Source organism: Psammomys obesus, unplaced genomic scaffold (genome assembly GCF_907164565.1).
Source record: "Psammomys obesus unplaced genomic scaffold, mPsaObe1.curated_primary_1811, whole genome shotgun sequence".
In the NCBI taxonomy this organism is placed as follows: domain Eukaryota; kingdom Metazoa; phylum Chordata; class Mammalia; order Rodentia; family Muridae; genus Psammomys; species Psammomys obesus.
Window position 1 is genome coordinate 36,564,166 of NW_026596034.1, and position 18,488 is coordinate 36,582,653.

Here is an 18,488-nt window from a genome sequence, read left to right on the forward strand (position 1 = left end):
TTCCGTTTCCTTGCCACTGCGCTACCGCTGGACTGGGCAGCCTCGGGGCTCCGGGCACTCACAGGTGAGCTCCGAGGTCACCTGTGCAGGCTCTGGGCTAACCTGATCTGTCATGATGCACTGTGCTGGACCAGAGCAGGCGAGGTCCAGGGTCCTCGCTAGGGCCGGAGGGTTGCTGTGCTTCAACAGCTTCCCGCTCGACCGGCTGATTGGTCCTCAATCAGCCAATCAGAAGCTGTCGTATTTGGTCGTGCACTGAGCTGACAGCTGATTGGCTACTCGCAGCGGTGGCTCATGGGAGGGCGGGCCCCAGACACTTGGCTCGCGCTTCCTGTCGTTCCCTTTCCTCTTGTCGCCCCGAAGGACATGGAGATCCGCCCGACGCCACTCACCATTTCCTGTGGATGGGCCTGTGCGCGAGTGAGGCAGCCCGGCCCCGGTCCCTCTCCCGATCCCCTGAAAAAAGAGCGAGAGAGAAGTCAGACAAGACCTAAGGGGTTCTTGGGAGCTGCATTCCCTTTGTGGATACCATCAGGGACCCACTTCTACCCAAACCCATTCATAATCGAATAGCGTGATATCTTGATGACCCAAACTTAATGGGCCGGTCAGATGTGCGTGAATTGTAACTTTAAAAGAAATGTTTCCAGGGCTTTGGTCAAACATAGCATTTGGGGGCAGTGAGATGGCTCAGCAGGCGCCCTGACAACCTGAGTTTGATCCCATACCTACGTGGAAGACCAGTACTGCCTCAAGCTGTCCTCTGACCGCCACACTTGTGCCACACGCACCCCACCCACCTATCCCGAAACAGCCCAAAGAACGGGAGAAAACTGTAATCCAGCTGTACTTCAGGCAGGGGATAAAATTCAGAATGTACAAAAAAATTAATCAACCAGAATGTACAAAGAATGTTCAACACGAAGGAAACAAAGCGGCCGATCAACAAATGGGCTGGTGAAGGAACATACTTGTGCTAAGTGGCTCCTACCAGCTCCATGCCAGGGCTGCTCTTGACAGGAGGGAATGTGGCTTCCTACCCCTGCCTCCACACTGCAGTGGCGACCACTCCAGCACAGGTCCCTACCATCTGTGGCCCTGCACATCTCGGCCCTTGGGCCTTCCTTCTCACCTGTTTGCTGAGTCACCTCTCTGTGACTACCTCTCTGGGGCCTGCCAGTAGAGGATTCCAAATTGAGGCAAGCTGTTCCCAGCACCCAGCTTACAGTCACACCCACTAAGTCCCACAGTCCCTAGGCCTCGTTAGAGCAGCTGCACCACAGAGCACGGACAGTCCACAGCTGGCTCAGAGACCTGGTGGGCTGGGATGAGCACCCCAGTGCCTCTGCATGCAGGGGTGGTGGCTGATGCGGCACTGCGCTGGGGCCCCGCTAACAAGCAGCGAGAAACAACAAAAGGAAGACCCCTATGGATTCGAGAAAGGAGAAGAAAAGATGGCCGCCACAGCCATGCTGGGAGGTACAGCAAGCCCACAGCTGAGGTATCCCAGCTGCAGGAAAGATGTGTGCCTAGATTCGAGGGTAGGGATGGTGAGCACAGAAACCACTTGAGAACATGAGGATTGTCAAGAGTTCCAGGCCAGGAAAACTGTCTCAAAATACAAACATAAATAAAATAAACCAGGCAGGCAGTGGTGGTGCAGAGCTTTATAAAGTCCCAGCACTTGGGAAGCAGAAGCAGGTGGATATCTTTGAGTTAGAAGCCAGCCTGATCCACAGAGCAAGTTCCAGGAGAGCCACAGTTACACAGAGAAGCTCTGTCTCAAAAACAAACAAACAAACAAACAAACAAACAAAAAGGATAGATAGATAGATAGATAGATAGATAGATAGATAGATAGATAGATAGATAGAAAATGAAAACAAAATGCTAAGAACACATTCTCCTGGAATTAGACAGATAGGTAGGTAGGTAGGTAGGTAGGTAGGTAGGTAGGTAGATAGATAGATAGATAGATAGATAGATAGATAGATAGATAGATAGATAGAATAGATAGATAGATAGATAGATGATAATGAAAACAAAATGCTAAGAACACATTCTCCTGAATAGAAAGATAGACAGATAGGTAAATAGAAAATGAAAACACAATGCTAAGAACACATTCTTCTGAATAGATAGATTAGATAGATAGATAGATAGATAGATAGATAGATAGATAGATAGATAGATAAAAAGTAAAAACAAAATGATAAGAACATACTCTCCTGCTAGGGACACTTCCCAGGCCTTTCAGGCTGAACGTTGGAGGGTTCTAGGTCACCCCAGTGCCTCTGACTAGTGTCAATTTACATTTCTTGTCTAGTGCTCTTGCTGCGGGGCTCTTCGCTTCTTGCCCTGACTGTGCTATTGCTCTCTCAGCTTGGCTGGCTTGGCCATTACCTTTTCCTCTTGCGGTCACCGGTATCATCGCCACCCCTTTCCTCCCTGTCTCCAACGGTGACGCGTCCCAGTTTTTCAGTGGGTGTGCCCGGTCTTCCTTCACTCTGTCCTGCTCCAGTGTGCTGTGGGATATGGTGTCACTGTCATTGTCCTCACTGCCATCAGAGCGGGAAAGGGAAGAGACCCACAAAGGCTCTGATACATTGCTACTTCCCAAATGCCTGTCGGCCTGCACACTGTGGCCCTAGGGCACCCTGAGAAGTATGCAGAAGAAGAAGCCACCTACTTGCCTGTGCTCCCTCTGTGTCCCCCACAACCATGGTGCTCTGCGGGAGCTGGCCTTCCAATGGAACTGGAATGCTGGGAACAGAAGCTCCATGGTGATGATAGGACAGGCCATCCCTCTCAGGCAGCCCTTGTCCCCCTGCTGGCTCCAGAAGGGCAGCATAGGCCCAGGAGCCACAGAAGCAGGCAGAAACGAGGTCCACTGTGCTAGGCTCAGGGTGTGGAAAGCTCAGTGGTGTGACTTTTTGAGTGAGTGTCTTCAAAAGGGCCCCTAGCACAGGACTCCAGCAAATGCTTTCTGGAGCCAGCAGCAGCTGCCTGGACCTGGCGTCCACTGAATGATCTGGCAGCTTCATGCAGCAGGCTCCAGACTTGAGCCACAGACTGGTGGGACACAGGCAGCAGGCAAGTGAGTCAGACCCAACACCCAGCTCCTCCCTCAGCTCTGCCCCTCATCCAACCCTCCCTAGCTCCACGTCCATACCTTGATACCTCACCCATCACTCCAGGCCTCACAGCAGCTGCCTCAGTGCCCTCCATCCCTGTAGGCCATTCTCAGCAAGGAGGCCATAGCATAACCTCAGCCCCTTCGGGGGCCTCTGTGGTGCTCACAGAGCCACCGTTCTTATCATGGCCTCCAAGGCACACGCATCCTTGTCCAAACGGCCACGACTCCATCCCACTCTGCAGCTCAGCCTCCCTCCCCAGCATGTTGCTCCTTGCTGCTCCACATGCCACGTGATCCCACCTGGACCCTCAGCCCAAATTGCTGTGCCTGTCACTAGCTATCTGTGGGCTTCATTCTGTGGGGTCCACAGAACAGGCCTCACTAAATGCTGACCGAGCCAGGCAGACTGTGAGTTTCGGAAGATGAAGATGCAGCTAACAGCAGCTGAGGTTTGGAGGTGCAGGTGTGTGCTTTCTGCACTTACTTCCCATAGTCACTTGAATCACCTGAAGAGGCAGAGACTTGTGGCCAAGCGAGTTCTCAGAACCCAGGCTGGCCTTTCTGGGACCCGTCAGAGTTCACCACCAGGCTGGGTATGCATTCTCTGCAGTATGCATAACCCTGCTCAGGCTAGCCACTGGTCCATATGGACCTGTCCCCAGTCTCCAGCCCCAGGGCTCCTTACCCAGCTGGTTCCTTGTGTCCTCTTCCTCCCTCCCTCTCACCCTTCCCCCCTGGCATTTCCCTCGGGGATAGTGAAGAGACCTTAAACAAACATCTTCCTGTGTGTGGCCATCAACCAGATGTGCGCAGAGAAAGAGGCCACCCTGGCCATTAATGAGTGGGCATCATTGTGGCCTTTAAGGATGGGGGTGGAAATCCCCAGGGATAATGAGGAGCTTTGAGATGAAGATAGTACACCCTTCATCCTGTGCTGGTGGGAAAGCAAGATGGTGGAACCACTGTCAAACATAGGCAGGGTTTTTGCCAGCGTTTTATTTTATGTATGTGTCTGCCTGCATGTAAGTACAAGGTGCAACCTGTGTGCATAGTCCCCACAGCGCCAGAAAGAGGGCACTGGAGTCCCCGGAACTGGAGGTATAGATGGTTGTGAGCTGCCATATGGGTGCTGGAAAGAAAACCAGGTCCTCTGCAAGAGCAGCCAGTTCTCGTAACGAGGGAGTCATCTCTCCAGCCCTGGGCAGGTTCTTAAGGCTGTGTGGTTCCCACAGTCCCTCTCCCTACTCTGAAGACCCTGTCCACACAACAGCTCTCCCAGGGTGCATATGACCACTCACAAGACAGCCACCTGCAAACAGTCCAAGGTCCATTAGCGGGATAGAGACAACCTGTCACCTCCCTCCCCCACTCCCGAGCGCTAGTCAGCCATGGAGGAGTGTGACGGGTGTAGCAGGATGGGGGAACCCCACCATGGGGCTGTGTAGTCTCAACAGGGAATGACCTCCATGGGACACAGGGCTGGAAGTGTGCAGCCCAGTTTTTTCCCTTTAGCTGTACACAGCACAGACAGATAACAGCCATATACTACTGGATTCTTGAAGGATGTGCAGGCATGGTGGGACAAGCCTGTAATCCCAGCGCCTGCCAGACCAGCACAGCAGGAGGATGGCTCTCAATGCAGCCTCATCTAGTCAGAGGTCTCTCCCCTTGGTCTCTCCCCTTGGAAAAAAGTGTCTAAATGGCTCCTTGGAAGGGGACAAATAACAGAAACTACTGTGTGCCCAGACTGAACACTCTGGAGGAGGGAAAGGAGGAAAACTGTAGATCAGCTTGGAAGATCCTCTACCAGCCTTTGTTAAGGATGGAGCTGCCTGAGAACTGCCAGGAGCCCACTACTTGGAGGGAAGCAGACACACACACCAGGTCCTGACGGCTAAGGCACGGGTTGCGCCTTCCCTTCCAAATCAAGGTCGATGCAGGACAAGGAGGCAGAGATCTTCCCCATTTGGAAGAGGGCAGAGGATGGCCTTGCTGCATAGCAGCTACCCCAGGGGACATAGGACCCTACCTATGCCCTGTGCCCTGAAAGCCCTACTGTCTTTTTTTGCTAGGGTTCTGTGGGCTGCAGTGACCCTGAGCTTCCACTAGAGGTCACACCACAACTTCTTTGAAAAGAATGGTTGGGGTGGTGGCGAATCAGATTGAGATTGCTAACTAGACACTTGACACAAGTAGGCTACATCGGCGCCAAGGGACAGGTCATGGCCCCATCTGTAATCTCAGCTCCAGAAGGCATCCATTCTGCCCTCATGGCTGTCTGCTGTTTCCCCTGGGACAAAAAAAAGCCAAGTTCAGGCTCAGGAAAGGAAAGGACAGCTGGGGCCACCTGTATTTTGCTTTAAAGTATTTCGGGCCGGGAGCTGTAGGCCACCACCTCCCCAGCCTTGTGGAGACAAAACTGCTTCAGAGAGCTGTGCGGAGACACTTCCCCCTGTGGACACCATTGTCTTGTTCTGACAGGAGGCCATCACTGATACACCTGCAGCAGTGGCTCTGCCCTGGGGGAGGGCAGAGGCCCCGAAGCGGCCACAGAGCAGCATCACACTGCTACATCTGTGTGTGTGCGCCTGGCTACACACGTTTGTGGAGGCCAGAAGTTGAGTGTCTTCCTCTATGGCTCTCCACTTTTTAAAAAAAGTTAATTGTTAAAGATTACTTGTGTGTGTGTCCCACCTGACATGCTGAGTGGGCCCTTGCCCATACATGAGCTTCCGGATGATGCCCAGATCTTCATCTCCCATCAGATGCAACGCTGGGATTAGACTCAAGCCATGGCATCAGGGCTTTGTTGTTTTAATATGGATTCCAGCCTCCTGATTGCACAAGCACTTTTATCCACCGAGTCACCTTACTGGCCCCTCCACTTATTTTTTTTTTTTAATATTTATTTACTTTCTATGGATGCTTTGTCTGCCGTGTGGCTGCATGCCAGAGGTGGTTGTGAGCCAGCATGTGGTACTGGGAATTGAACTTGGGAACCTTGGAAGAACAGCCAGGCTCTTAACCACTGGGCCGTCTCTCCAGCCCTCCACCTTACTTTTTTTAAGGAAGGTTATCTCACTGAGTTCACTCACTAGGAGGCCCCCAGGGACAGACCTTCCTGTTACTGCCTCCCCAGGCCTGGGATTACCAGCATGTGGGTGTTGGAGATCTGAGCTCAGATTTCCATGCTTGCACAGCAGTAAGTTTCTATATGGATTGGTCAAACACAGTTATTTTGCTCTTCTACTTTACGTAAGCACAAAACTGCTCCTCTTCAACATCCCATGATGCGACAATGATCCATGCACACTGGCCCTGGGCCCTGCCTGCCAAGTCAAGATGGCTAGGGTGCTGCCCTCTGGGCTTTCCTGAGGCCCCCAGGCAGTCAGCAGAGTCCTCAAAGCTGTCACCTTGCTGTAGATGCCTGGCAGAACCACGTACCCATTTCTGTCCTGTGTACCGGATTCTGTCCTATGTATCTATTTTTGTCCTGTGTAATGATTTCTGTCCTATAGCAGCATGACTACCTCCAACGCATTGCCACTGTCCTCAGGAGAATTGGGTGGGGACAAGGACACAAGCCAACAGTTTCCTGGGCTCTAAGGAGTCACCTTGATTCCTCTTCATTTGAAAAAGCTGAAGCTTCTCATCAGATCAACATAGGGGCTGGAGAGAGTTCTGCAGCTAAGAACTCGGCTGCTCTTGTAAAAGACCCAAATTCAGGTCCCAACACGCACGTGACACTCAAAATTATCTGTAACTCCAGCACCAAGGAATCTGACATCTTCTGAATCCTTCAGGTACCGGCCATGCATGTAATGTACACATGCAAGCAAAACACACATACAAAAATTGTGTGTGTGTGTGTGTGTGTGTGTGTAGGATGCACAGCACCAACCACCCTCCTTGACTGGCCCCGGATCTCCATCTTAGTAACACCAGAGAAAGAAATCAAAGGCCCACAACAAGGCTTCAAAAACAGGTTTACTGAAAACTGAAAAGAGAAGCAACCACACGTCCTTGGTGACAAGTGTCACGGGTGACGTCGGGCACCAGGCACACAGCAGCTACTCTTCAGGGCCCTTCCCTGACCCTTAGGCAAAGCCGAGCTGACCTGAGAGTTTTTAAGAGCCACCCTCTGTCCAGAGCTCAGGGGCGCTCCAGACAAGCCACACTTTCCAAACAGGCTTGTGAGCACAGGCAGGCGGGCTGGAAAAGCACAATTTGGCACTGTGTTGGTCTCCAGGCAAACAGAGGGTCCAGCCACAGAGACCAGCCCCGAAGGTGCCGTCAGAGCTGCTACCCACCCTTAAGCCCTTCTTTGGAGTTTGGCCATATGGGCCAAGGGGCTGTGAACACCAGTACCTCATTCACAAAGTTCCAAACCGTGGCCCCTGCCACCGTTTACAGCTTCTCTGGGGAGGATACCTACCCCACTCTCCCCCAAATCCACAGGCTTGATCTACAACAGCAAATGGGTGACAGTGACCGAAGGAGCAGACTCAAGCCAGACGAGTGTTCTAGGGGATGCCTCCCAATCTGCAAGCGGCTCAGCGCAGCCAGCCGCTCTGCCGGGCATCACGTCACATCGGGTGCTTGACATTCGTGCCCTACTGTCTTGAGAAGACAGTCTCAAACTAGGAAGTCGGATGACCCGAGGCTCATGAAATCCTGGCAGCTGAGCAGGACGGGTCCTCTCCACAGTACTAAACTGTAAACACACAGTTTTACAGTGGGTATATTGTTCACAGGTGGAGGGCTGGGGTAACCGGCGGCAGCTGGGGAGGAGTCCTGGCTGCCCAGGCCACAGTGGCGCTTAGCTCCAAGTTCATGGTGAAGGAACAAGCAAGTGCCCCGGGCTCACTGCATGGCGTGAGGGAGGGCTGGCTGGCACAGCATCTGGCCGGAAGCCACTGCCAAGCACCTCTCTATAGTAGACATGCGGGGACAGGGAGGTCCCAAGAGGAAGCACAGCAATGCTGCAGAGCTGACAGCCCAGAGCCTGAACACATGCCACAGGCGGCCAGACAGCCGATGCCAGAGAGAGACGAGGGGAGTCACAGGGCAAGGAGTCTAGAACTCCCACCACTGACAAGACTCTGATGCCGGAAGTCGGAGTGATGGTAGCCGATGTCCTGGCACTGCCAGGCCGAAACAGACACCAGCAATATCCTCAGGCAAAAGAGTTCAGTCCCCACTAGAAAAACTTCCCGAGGCTTGCCCGTAACAGTAGCCACACCATCTCGGCACACAGCAGGGCAGGTCAAGTGTTCAAACCCACAGGAGGCCTTCTCTCCATGGGCTATGCAGCCTGAGCAGCAAAATGGCAAGGCCAGCCAATGGTGGTGACATGGGGAGGCCCAGGGACAGAGATGGCCGCCTGCAGCCTGCCACCAGCGGAGTACCGGGGCCTGGCTGTTCCCTACAGGAGGTAGCACTGTTTCACTGCATTCAACAGTGCCGTCATCCCTCACTGACCCTTGCCTGCAGCAACTGGGGCGTGTGTTTCAGAGAGCCGGCGTGTGGTCGGCTAATTCGATGTGACTGCCCCTGCTTAACTGGAAGTTGCTGAGGGCTGAAGAACACTCTGAACTAGCAAGCCTCGGGTTCTGTGTGAAACGCACTCCCGGTTTTCTCCAAATTCGGTGAAACCTCAACAGCAGCCCTACCTACATGCCCAGCTGTCTCCACAGTCCCTGAGGCTTCACAGTCACATTTGTATTGTCTAAAGCCTGCCTCATCTGGCACAAGAAACACGTGACAAGAAGTAACAAAAGGCTTGGGGCTCAATTCTGCCAGATATTAGAGGCTGAACCCAGCCTGGAGGCTCACCTCAGGTTCCCCCACCGCTCCTGACAGAAAGCCAGCATCCTAAAGCCAGCTTGCAAGGGTCCTCTGCCACGCCACCCTCCTGAGTCTGCAGGTCCTTTGGCAGGAAGGGCTTGCCACCGTCGGGGAGGATACAGCCATCCTCACATGGCTGCCACCTTCCTACAGCCCCTCACCGGAAAGATGAATTCTAAACCCCTAGCTGGAGGGCTTGCAGCGGCAGTGCCAGTGATGAGCAAAGAAAGGGGCAGCCTAGAAGTATGCTAAACACCGCAGGGGCTGGCAGGAGTTCCCAAAGGTCTGCGCTCTTGGCGGCTGCACCGTCTTGCTTTCCCACGTGCTTCCCAGACAGATTAGCATGGGCCAGCACTCAGGGTGGCTGGGCAGGTGACAATGGTGCACTGCAGTGCGCTGCCATACACAGGTGTGACTGTCTACAAAACTGTCCCTCCCTCTCGCCTACAAAGAGCTCCACAAGTGTCCACTGCCGACACCAACACCGTGAGAGGCACCTTCACAACCAGAAAATGAAAGCAATGGGGTGGTGTCCAGCCAGGGCAGGGCCTACAAACAGACAGGGCGGGCTCTCCAGAATAGGTAGGAGCATGTGGCTGCTGGGGACAAGCAAGCGGATGGCTCAAGAGCCTGCTCTCACACCGGGGCAAGTGGGGCTGAGGCCACCAGGGGCCCAGGACGGATACTGCCATGACAATCTTTGGTGGCTCCAATCAGCCAGGGCAGGAAAACTGGTCCTGGCAGAATGCCCTTATCCAAAATCTCTTTTTCATGGGTGGGGGTGGGGTTCAAGCCAGGGTTTCTCTGTATAAGCCCTGGCAGTCCTGGACTCACTTTGTAGACCAGGCTGGCCTCGAACTCAGAGATCCGCCTGTCTCTGCCTCCCGAGCACTGGGATTATAGGCGTGCACCCACCGCTGTACCTGACTCCCTGTCCAAAATCTAAGAAGCCAGTGAGGAAACAGAAAGCCCTCGGGGTCCCGCAAGTGACACTCCAGCTCCCCTGAGGCTACCTCCCAGCAGTGACTGTTTAGGTCATCCAATGGAGACAGGTGCAGCAGAACACCTAGCCTCCCATGAGCCTCTATGGGTATGTCATGGCCTCCCTACAGACAGATTCACGTTCTCCTGAGGACCTGTGGGCTTCCATTTGATTCTCACCACCACTAGCTAGATTCATCCTGGCTCAACTTGTTTATTTCCCCACCATGCTTAATGTCCGCCTTCATAGCTACCAACAAATCAAATATACAAGAGTATGTTACACGCTATACAAGGAGAGAGTCTCGGGGTGACAGGGACCCTAGTGCGGAGGTGTGCGTTCATTTCTAAAGTGCATGCTTCCCCCACCCGGGCCCCGCGCAGCCCCTCCGCCCACGTGGAGGTCAGGAGGTGAGAGACTGGATGTTCCTGAGCATCTCGTCAAAGGCCTGAGGCGACGGCGCGTCGGCATTCTGGAAGGTGGCCTGGACTCGGCTGTACAAGCTGAAGGACTTGAGTTCTAGCCAGAGAAACCCGAAGCGGTCCTCATCGAACAGGACGAAGACACCGGGAGTGCGCTCAGGGCTGGTGAAGCCATGGCCTGCGATGAGGCCTGTGCCATAGAAACTAAAGAGACGAGAGAGAGCCATCAGAATGGGCCCAGACAGCATGAACACACAGCACATACCCAGTGCATTCCCTGTCAGCCTTTTCCATAGCTCCCGGCCACATCACAGCAATTCATAGGTTAAGTGGTGCCCAAGGAGGGCCTCACCTTACAGAGCTAGGGTCAGGCTCAGAGGTCCCTGACTACAATCTGCTAGGAATAAGCATGTGGGAGCCCTGGACACAGACCAAGGCTCTGAGCCACTTAGTCTGTGTGACTGAGACCAAGATTTGCCTATTTGTGGCCCAGAAGACATAGGCCCACTGGGAATTCTCCCATGCCCCTACCTCCTGCTCAGGAGAGCAGAGAGAATAGCACTATGGATCAGAGGCTCCTCAGATGGGGAAAGCATGCCCTTCTCCAGGTAAATCAACAGCCATGGCACCTAGAGAGGACCACAGAGACTTCCTGACTCAGAGTGCAGGAGCCTGGTCCTTACTCATCTATGCAGAACGGCCTGAATGACGAGATGGTCCCAACATAAGCTAGAGACAGTGGCCAGGACTAAAGAGGCGAAAGTCAAAGGGGCGAGAGCTGGTGCCCAGCAGGTTGGGTTGCGGGTCAGTGGCCCACCACCTGCAGGGGTGGACAGAGAAGACAGATACTACCCCTCCCTCAGCAGTGTTGGCACATATGACAAAAACCTCCAAGGGGCTGGCTGAGCTTGGAGGCAGCAGATATAGCTAGCCATGGGAGAGGAGAGAGGAATCACAGAGCCCACCAGCCGCAGTCACCAAGCCTGAGAGATGTGCACGATGGTGCCAACTGCAGGACAGCCCGCATACTGCAGTAGCGGAACCCTCCCCTGCTCCCCCCACTTGCCAAATATGCAGGGCATTTTCCGTGTCTTTTAGTACGTCATCTTTTGAGCCACTGGCGAAGCTTTGCCGCCTGTGCCACCTGAAGTGGCCCCCTGTTCTGGAGGCTCTTGGAAATCCCACGGTAGGTCCTTCTAGGAAAAGTGTTGTGTTCCATCTGCAGGGGTGTGTACCCCACCCCACCCTCAGGCTCAGGGTTCGAATGCTGCTGATGCTGCTCTGGAAGACTTGGGAGGGGGAGCTGTAGGAGTTTACTGGGGACAGCCTGGCCCATTTCTGGCTTATAGCCAGCGTCCTGGTCCACTTGTGAGCTGCTTCTGCCAAGAGTCCACAGCAGGAACACAGCCCAGCAGAGCTCTCCTGACTAAGCCGTGAGGCAGGGATCCCTCCACCCTGCCAGGAGCACCGCAGCTGTGTCGGCTGAGAGCTGGCCCTCGGTCCTCACCATAGCCGGCAGGTGCGGGGGTAGTCCTCATTCCTCGAGCTGACACCCACAGGCAACACAAACGGCTGCCCCTGCCCGGACGAGCCTGACTGTTCGGCTGCCTCAGCTCCACCACTGGGCTCTTTGCTGTCCCTGGCAGGTGGCCCAGCAGGACCCTTGGCTGCCGGCTCCCGGGGTGGGACTGGACCCTCGCCAGCCTCCTGCTGCTCCTGCCGAACCTGCTCTCGGACTTCCAGGACGATCCTGGACAACTCATTGAAGTTTCGGAGGTTCTCCACATCCGGCAGCTGGATCCGGCGCTGCAGATCAATCTCTACGGTCTGCTGGCCCGCAGGGATGTTGGGGTCACCCTGGAGAGGGAAGGTGACAGTAAGCAAGGCTGCGAGACCCCAGAAACCTCCCAGCCTGCGGAGCACGCCCTAGCTCTGCCAGGTTTTTGCAGAAGTATCTCACAAGGCAAGAGAGTCTCAAGACTTCCTTAAATCAGCTCCCACTGGCCAGTGAGTGACGAGAGGTGTCTGGCTGGACTGCAGGAACACTCCTGTGCCTAGGGACCCCTGCTTGTGAAGCATGTGGAGACCTCCACCAGGGTCTGGCCAGAAACAGGCCAGAAGCTCAGCTCAGGCTGGCCTACCTGGAACGTGGTTCCTGAGCCTGACTAGAGGGAGCTCTGGCCTCCACCACCCTGCCACTCAGTGCTGGCGGGGGGCTAAAACCCCAAGGGAGGGGCGGGGGGCTGTCCCACCAGGCAGCTGGACCTTGATTTTGGACCCTATAAGTCTCTCAGAGCAGAAGGACATGAAACCCGATGAAGGCTTTGATGCTCAGGACATATTTGCAGACCAGAGGCCGCCCCCTCAGAACTCAAGTGACAGGGCAATGTGGTGGCAAAGAGGCCCTGGCAAGGAGCAGCCACGTGTGCAGCCAGCGGTTCCAGAGCTCACTTTACCTGAGGCTCAGAGCCCAGCCCAGGCAAACCAACACAAGATGCGGGAGCCTGCAGAGGCAGAGGGTGCCAATGAGGCTGCACAAGGGGGTTAGCTAGGCAGCTTGGCGTTCCTTTTCCAAGTTCCAGCTCCTAAGGACAGAGGGTGTCCGGGTCATCGGTGCTGGAGAGGACCTAGAACTCGGCAGCCCAGCACTACAGGGTCCTCATGCACCGAATCCTACATCCCACGGTGACCACCTGCCTGACCACCAGGTAGCTGTGAGGGAACAGCACAGCTCACCGTGATCTTGGTGCCCCTGGCACGAGATCCGTGGAAGCTGAGCATCACAATTTCCAGGCCGTGGCTGCCATAGGTGCCCTTAAAGAGGCCTGGCTTGATGAGGTCATCAGGGTGGCTGGGAGGGAGGTAGATCCGGCGGTAGGTCAGGCAGTTGCTGTGGGGGGAAAAGAAGCGAGGGGTTCAGCTTGGCTGGACAGGCACCCTCTTGGCTAAGCCACTGGCCCCAAACCTTGGACACAGCACTCCTGGCACCAATCAATGTGCACTCTTGGGGCCTAGAAGGGCAAGCGCATGAGCACACCAGGGCTCACCACGGTCCTCAGAAAAAGAAGCCACCCCATGTGAGGGGTCATGGCCAGGCATGGAGCCAGAAGCCAGAGGGAGGCTTCCCAGGGACACTTAGCTTTAGCACATGCTGGCTACTTGACACCTGTACTGAGGTGACAAAGACAACAGATACCACAGTAGGGGTAAAAGATAAGGCTGTACTAGCAGCACCCACACTGAAAGGGGACCTGCACCTACAATTCCCACACTTTCAGAAAGGAGGGACTAAGTCCACGGTATACCTACCCAGAAAAGGGAGTACTGAGTTCACAGAACCCAAAAAGGGGAAGACAACTGTGTTCACAGTACCCACAGAATGGGGACAGCACTCCTCACAGAGACTGGCCACACTCACCCCGAGAGAGGGGCTGTACTCACACCTACAGTGACGTGGACTGCACTCACAGCACCACAGAGGCCCAGACTCACTCGTACTGACTGGTGTAGATGAACTTCATCAGAATCAGCTCCTGCATATGCTCGTGGAAGATGTCTTCCAGCGTGCGGCCCCACTCCTCCCTCAGCCACGTCCGAAACTCCTTCAGAGAACAAGGGCAAGAAGAGAGCTTTGCTGTGTGCCACCCAGCAGACGAACACGCCCAAGCTGAGGGGGCGTCCTGTTGGCAGGGATGAGCAGCAGCTGGTGACCACCGAGGTCTGGGTCTGAGGACGGCCACACAGGAAGAAGCAGAGCCGCCCTCCCCTTCCCAGGGTGCACAGACTCCAGAGAGGGCAACGAGGTCACAAGGCTTCCCCCAGGCAAGGCTGGGGCCAGAGCCTCTGTCCTGGGCGGCAGCAAGTGGGGCATACTGTGCCCATGGTGGAAAACAGTGGTACCCATGCCGATCCAGCTCCACCATGCAGACCCCAGGAGACCTCAGGCACTGGAAGAGAGCAGGAGCAACAGGTCCCCTGTCCTAACCTCTGCCATCCCAGCCAGTGGGGCCACTGCCTGCAGCTGCCAATGACACACACAGGACAGCCTGACAGTTCTTTCCCACAGCACTGTCACAGCCTGGTGAGTCCATTCAAAGTATATGTACAGAGAAGAGGCCTTAATGAACACAGCGTGTATGAGGCACAACAACTCACTATGCATTCTGCTGTTGTGTCTTGCAAGTCCTGCTCGCTCAGGACAGGACAGATAGGCCCTGCCCACTCAAGACAGGACAGGCCCTGCCCACTCAGGACAGGACAGGCCCTACTCAGGAACCCAGGAGCCATTGCAGGGCCGACAGGAAGTCAGGGCCACAGTACAGTCAACACCAGCACAGAACAGGAATACAAAATCTTATAAATTTCTATTTCCAGCATCCCTCGCAAAGTAGGGCTTGAGACCACCACATACAGGGTCGCTATTGCAGAAGCCACAGAATGAGGCTGGTGAGAGGAAAGGCCTGAAGGGGAAGTTAGGCACGCTGTCTGGGCACAACACCCTGCAAAGACAGAGATCCCCTGCAAACTGACCCCCAGGTCCAACACCCCCACACACAAGCTCACCCCACACCACTCCGAGAAACCGAAAAACCCATGCAGGAGCTCTAGAGAAATGCAAAGAACCCAGACATGTGGACAAAATAGAAAGACACTGCAAGCTCACCAGTAACAGACCTGAGCTATTATGAAGACCAGCAGGTGGGTCCCTGGAAACAAAACACACAGGGCCACAATCTGGCTCATTTTCAGCCAGGATGTCCAAGCCCTGACTGAAGAAAGTCTTTGACCCTTCCTTACTCATGTGGCATATGCAAGAGGCCACAGCCAGGACAACAAAGCAAAACCTTTTCCACCCCAATCCTGAGGGGAGGTGTCAGGACACTAATGGGGGCCACCATGCCTCTGTTTTAAAAAGGGGAAGGAAAGATTGTCTGCAAACTGAAGGTAACACTTTTTAAAACATAAAATAATTTTTTTAACTTTTATTAATTACACTTTATTCACTTTGTATCCCCCCCCATAAAGTCCTCCCTCCTCCCCTCCTAATCACACCTTCCCTCCCCCTTCTTCACGCATGCCCCTCCCCAAGTCCACTGATAGGGGAGGTCCCCCTCTCCTTCCTTCTGATCTTAGTCTATCAGATCTCATCAGGACTGGCTGCATTGTTATCTTCTGTGGTCTGGTAAGGCTGCTCCCCCCTCAGGAGGAGGTGATCAAAGAGCAGGTCAATCAGATTATTTCAGAGGCATTCCCTCTTCCCATTACTATGGAACCCACTTGGACACTGAACTGCCATGGGCTACATCTGTGCAAGGGTTCTAGGTTATCTCCATGCATGGTACTTGGTTGGAGTATGAGTCTCTAGAAAGACCCCTGTGTTCAAATTTTCTGGTTCTGTTGCTCTCCTCGTAGAGTTCCTGTCCTCTACAGATCTTACTATTTCCCACTTCTTTCATAAGATTCCATGCACTCTGCCCAACAGTTGGCCTTAAGTCTCAGCATCTGCTTTGATAGTCTGCAGGGCACAGCCTTTCAGAGGCCCTCTGTGGCAGGTTCCTAACCTGTTTCCTGTTTTCTTCTTCTTCTGATGTCCATCCTCTTTGCCTTTTGGGATGGGGATTGAGCATTTTAGTCAAGAGTCAAATTCGGCTCCACTGAAATTAAGCCCTTCCGGCTGAAGAGATGTCTCAGTGATTAAGAACATTTGCTGTTCTTCCAGAGGACCCGAGTTCAGTTCCCAGCACCTACACGACAGCTCACAATGACCTTTAACTCCTGCTCTAGGTGACCTGACACCCTCGTCTGGGCTTCTCGGACATATTCAAACTAGCGCACACAATAAAAATTTAAAAGGCAGAGGCAGCCATATCTCTGCATGCTGGGGGCCAGCCTGATCTACATAGAGAGCTCCAGGACAGCCTGTCTGACTTAGTAAAACCTGCCCCGCCCTCAAAATCAAACCTTTCTTTACAGTGGCTATTCTTGTGGAGGAAAGATTTTTTTTTTTTTTTTTTTTTATAAAAATCAAATAGTTAACAGACAAAAGCAACTGAGTGGGAGAAACAGAGACTCCATGAGCATCACGCTGAGCTCAGTGGAGCTAACACCACCCAGAGGCTGACCTGGGAGCGTCATTAGGAAGCCCCCAGCCCACTTCGCAGTCAGGCTCTGAAGCAGACTGGTCACCACTCGTCCTGGCCAGCCCCAGCTACACAAGGACAGCACCCAACTCAGGAGTGACCATCCATCATATCCGTCCAGGGACACACTGTGCCTGGCACTCAGCAGTCACCATCACATGCTCCCAACAACCCTGGGAGACGGCCAAGGGTGAGGACATGGCTGTGCTCCCTCCTCTCTCCCCACCTCTGCTCTTCACAGTGCCCTCACAGCTCCAAGGCTGCTCTCTGCAGGAGAGGGGATCGGCTAGGTGAGAGGGGGAAGAAGCTGGCTTGGCTGCTGCAAAGGAAGCTCAGGTGATGTCTGTGGATACCTGGAATGGACACACCTGTCTGGGAAGTGCTGGAGATCTGAGCCAAGGAAATCCAGAACTTAGGAACACTGAACACCATCTTTGGTCTCACTCCTAACAAGAGACACCCAGCTCCCAGTGAGAAGTACTGCTTGTTTCAGCCAGGAGCACAATGCATTTGTAATCAGGAAATATCCTCCAAGGCCAGGGAGCCAGGCAGAACCATAGAATCCCATCACACACCTCCAGACACTGAGCCCATGACCTCCATCTAAGGTCATAACAGCTGAGGGCCACGTTGGAAAAAAATGAGAACTACCAACAATCTCCCCAGGGCGGCAAGTGGAGACCCTTGGAAACCCACACCAAACGGCAGGGTTAGGACAGAGACTTCACTGGAACTCGCCTGCAGTGCTCTGGCCACCAGGAACCCTGGAAACTCAGGTGGTGGATGTACACCCATCATAAACAGCTCCAACAGACACCCACACTCAACAATTCCAACGTAATGGTGGTGTGGCTTAGATGCTCACAATCAGACCTCAAGAGCAACATCAACTCACTTGTGCAGGGGTCAGGAAGCCCAGCACAGGGGCATCCACTGTGCTGCCATGGTCTAGAAGTGGACCAGGCAGCTCTGAACAGGCCTCAGGGCCCCTGAGTTGCACATCTAGAAGCAGCTTCCAAACGTTCAAGCGGGCGGGCTCCCACCAGAAGGTGCAGGAGGGCTCGGGGTCGGAGAACATAAGCAGAGCTCATTTATGCACGTGTTCTCGTGGGTGTTTCTGTACAGTGGACCGCAGGCACGCTCTGCACAGACAGGGCTGGGGAGACAGCATGAAGCAATGATGCTGGTCTCGAGGCAGCAACTGCAAACCATGGGACCTCACATGCTTTGCCCAACTGGAGGCCAGGTCAGTGCCCCCAAGAAAAGACAACCAGCCACAGCCTCCCTCCCAGACTCTAGTAGGACTCACCTCCTGCCTCCCACCAGACATCCTGTGGTGATCCGTCTGGTTGCATTTGGTGGAGAACTCATCCCTCTTCACGATCTTCAGTGTGACCATGGGAGGAAAAGAACCAGGGGGAACAATGACTCCCAGCATCCACCACCTTCCCCTCCAAATCCACTGAGACCCCGAATGTGTCAAGTCTGGCAATGCCGGCCTGTAATCCCGGCTACCTGGGAGACTGAGGCAGGAAATCCCAGGTCTGCCTGAGCAAGAATGTGAACTCCAGGCCAGGCTAGACAACTCAGTGAACTGTCTCAAAGTAAAAGGATGGCATCAGTGGTGATGGCCGTCAGTAAAAAACTCACAGTGGAAGCATGGGGACCTGAGTGGGAGTACAGTGGCTAGGGCTTGTAATCTCAGAGCTGGGGAAGTAATGACAGGTCCATCCCCAGGGCTCCCTAGCCAGCCTCACATAATCGGGTCACAGGAAGAGATGCTGACTCGGAACACAAAAGGGACAGCTCACAGTTAACATCACCTGAGGCTGGTCCCACGTCCACATGATGCACACACAGGCTCACAGGCACACACAGGCCCACACAGGCCCACAGGCCCACACACAGGCCCAAAGGCACACACAGGCTCACAGGTACACACACAGGCCCACAGGCACACA

The 18,488-nt window shown here is 54.2% G+C and overlaps 1 protein-coding gene across 2 annotated transcripts in view; it reads right to left on the bottom strand.

The window, feature by feature from the left end:
• Positions 1-7,105: 7,105 nt before the first annotated feature.
• The window catches only part of Fbxo31 (F-box protein 31), a 30,717-nt gene continuing 19,334 nt past the window's right edge, over positions 7,106-18,488 (bottom strand). For both annotated transcript variants that reach the window (XM_055620912.1, XM_055620913.1), the window contains 5 exons: positions 17,837-17,911; positions 13,880-13,989; positions 13,124-13,277; positions 11,895-12,244; positions 7,106-10,591 (listed from right to left, as the gene is read on the bottom strand). In XM_055620912.1, the coding sequence (XP_055476887.1) occupies positions 10,369-10,591; positions 11,895-12,244; positions 13,124-13,277; positions 13,880-13,989; positions 17,837-17,911 (912 nt within the window). In that variant the 3' untranslated portion in view covers positions 7,106-10,368. The remainder of the gene's footprint in view (positions 10,592-11,894; positions 12,245-13,123; positions 13,278-13,879; positions 13,990-17,836; positions 17,912-18,488) is intronic.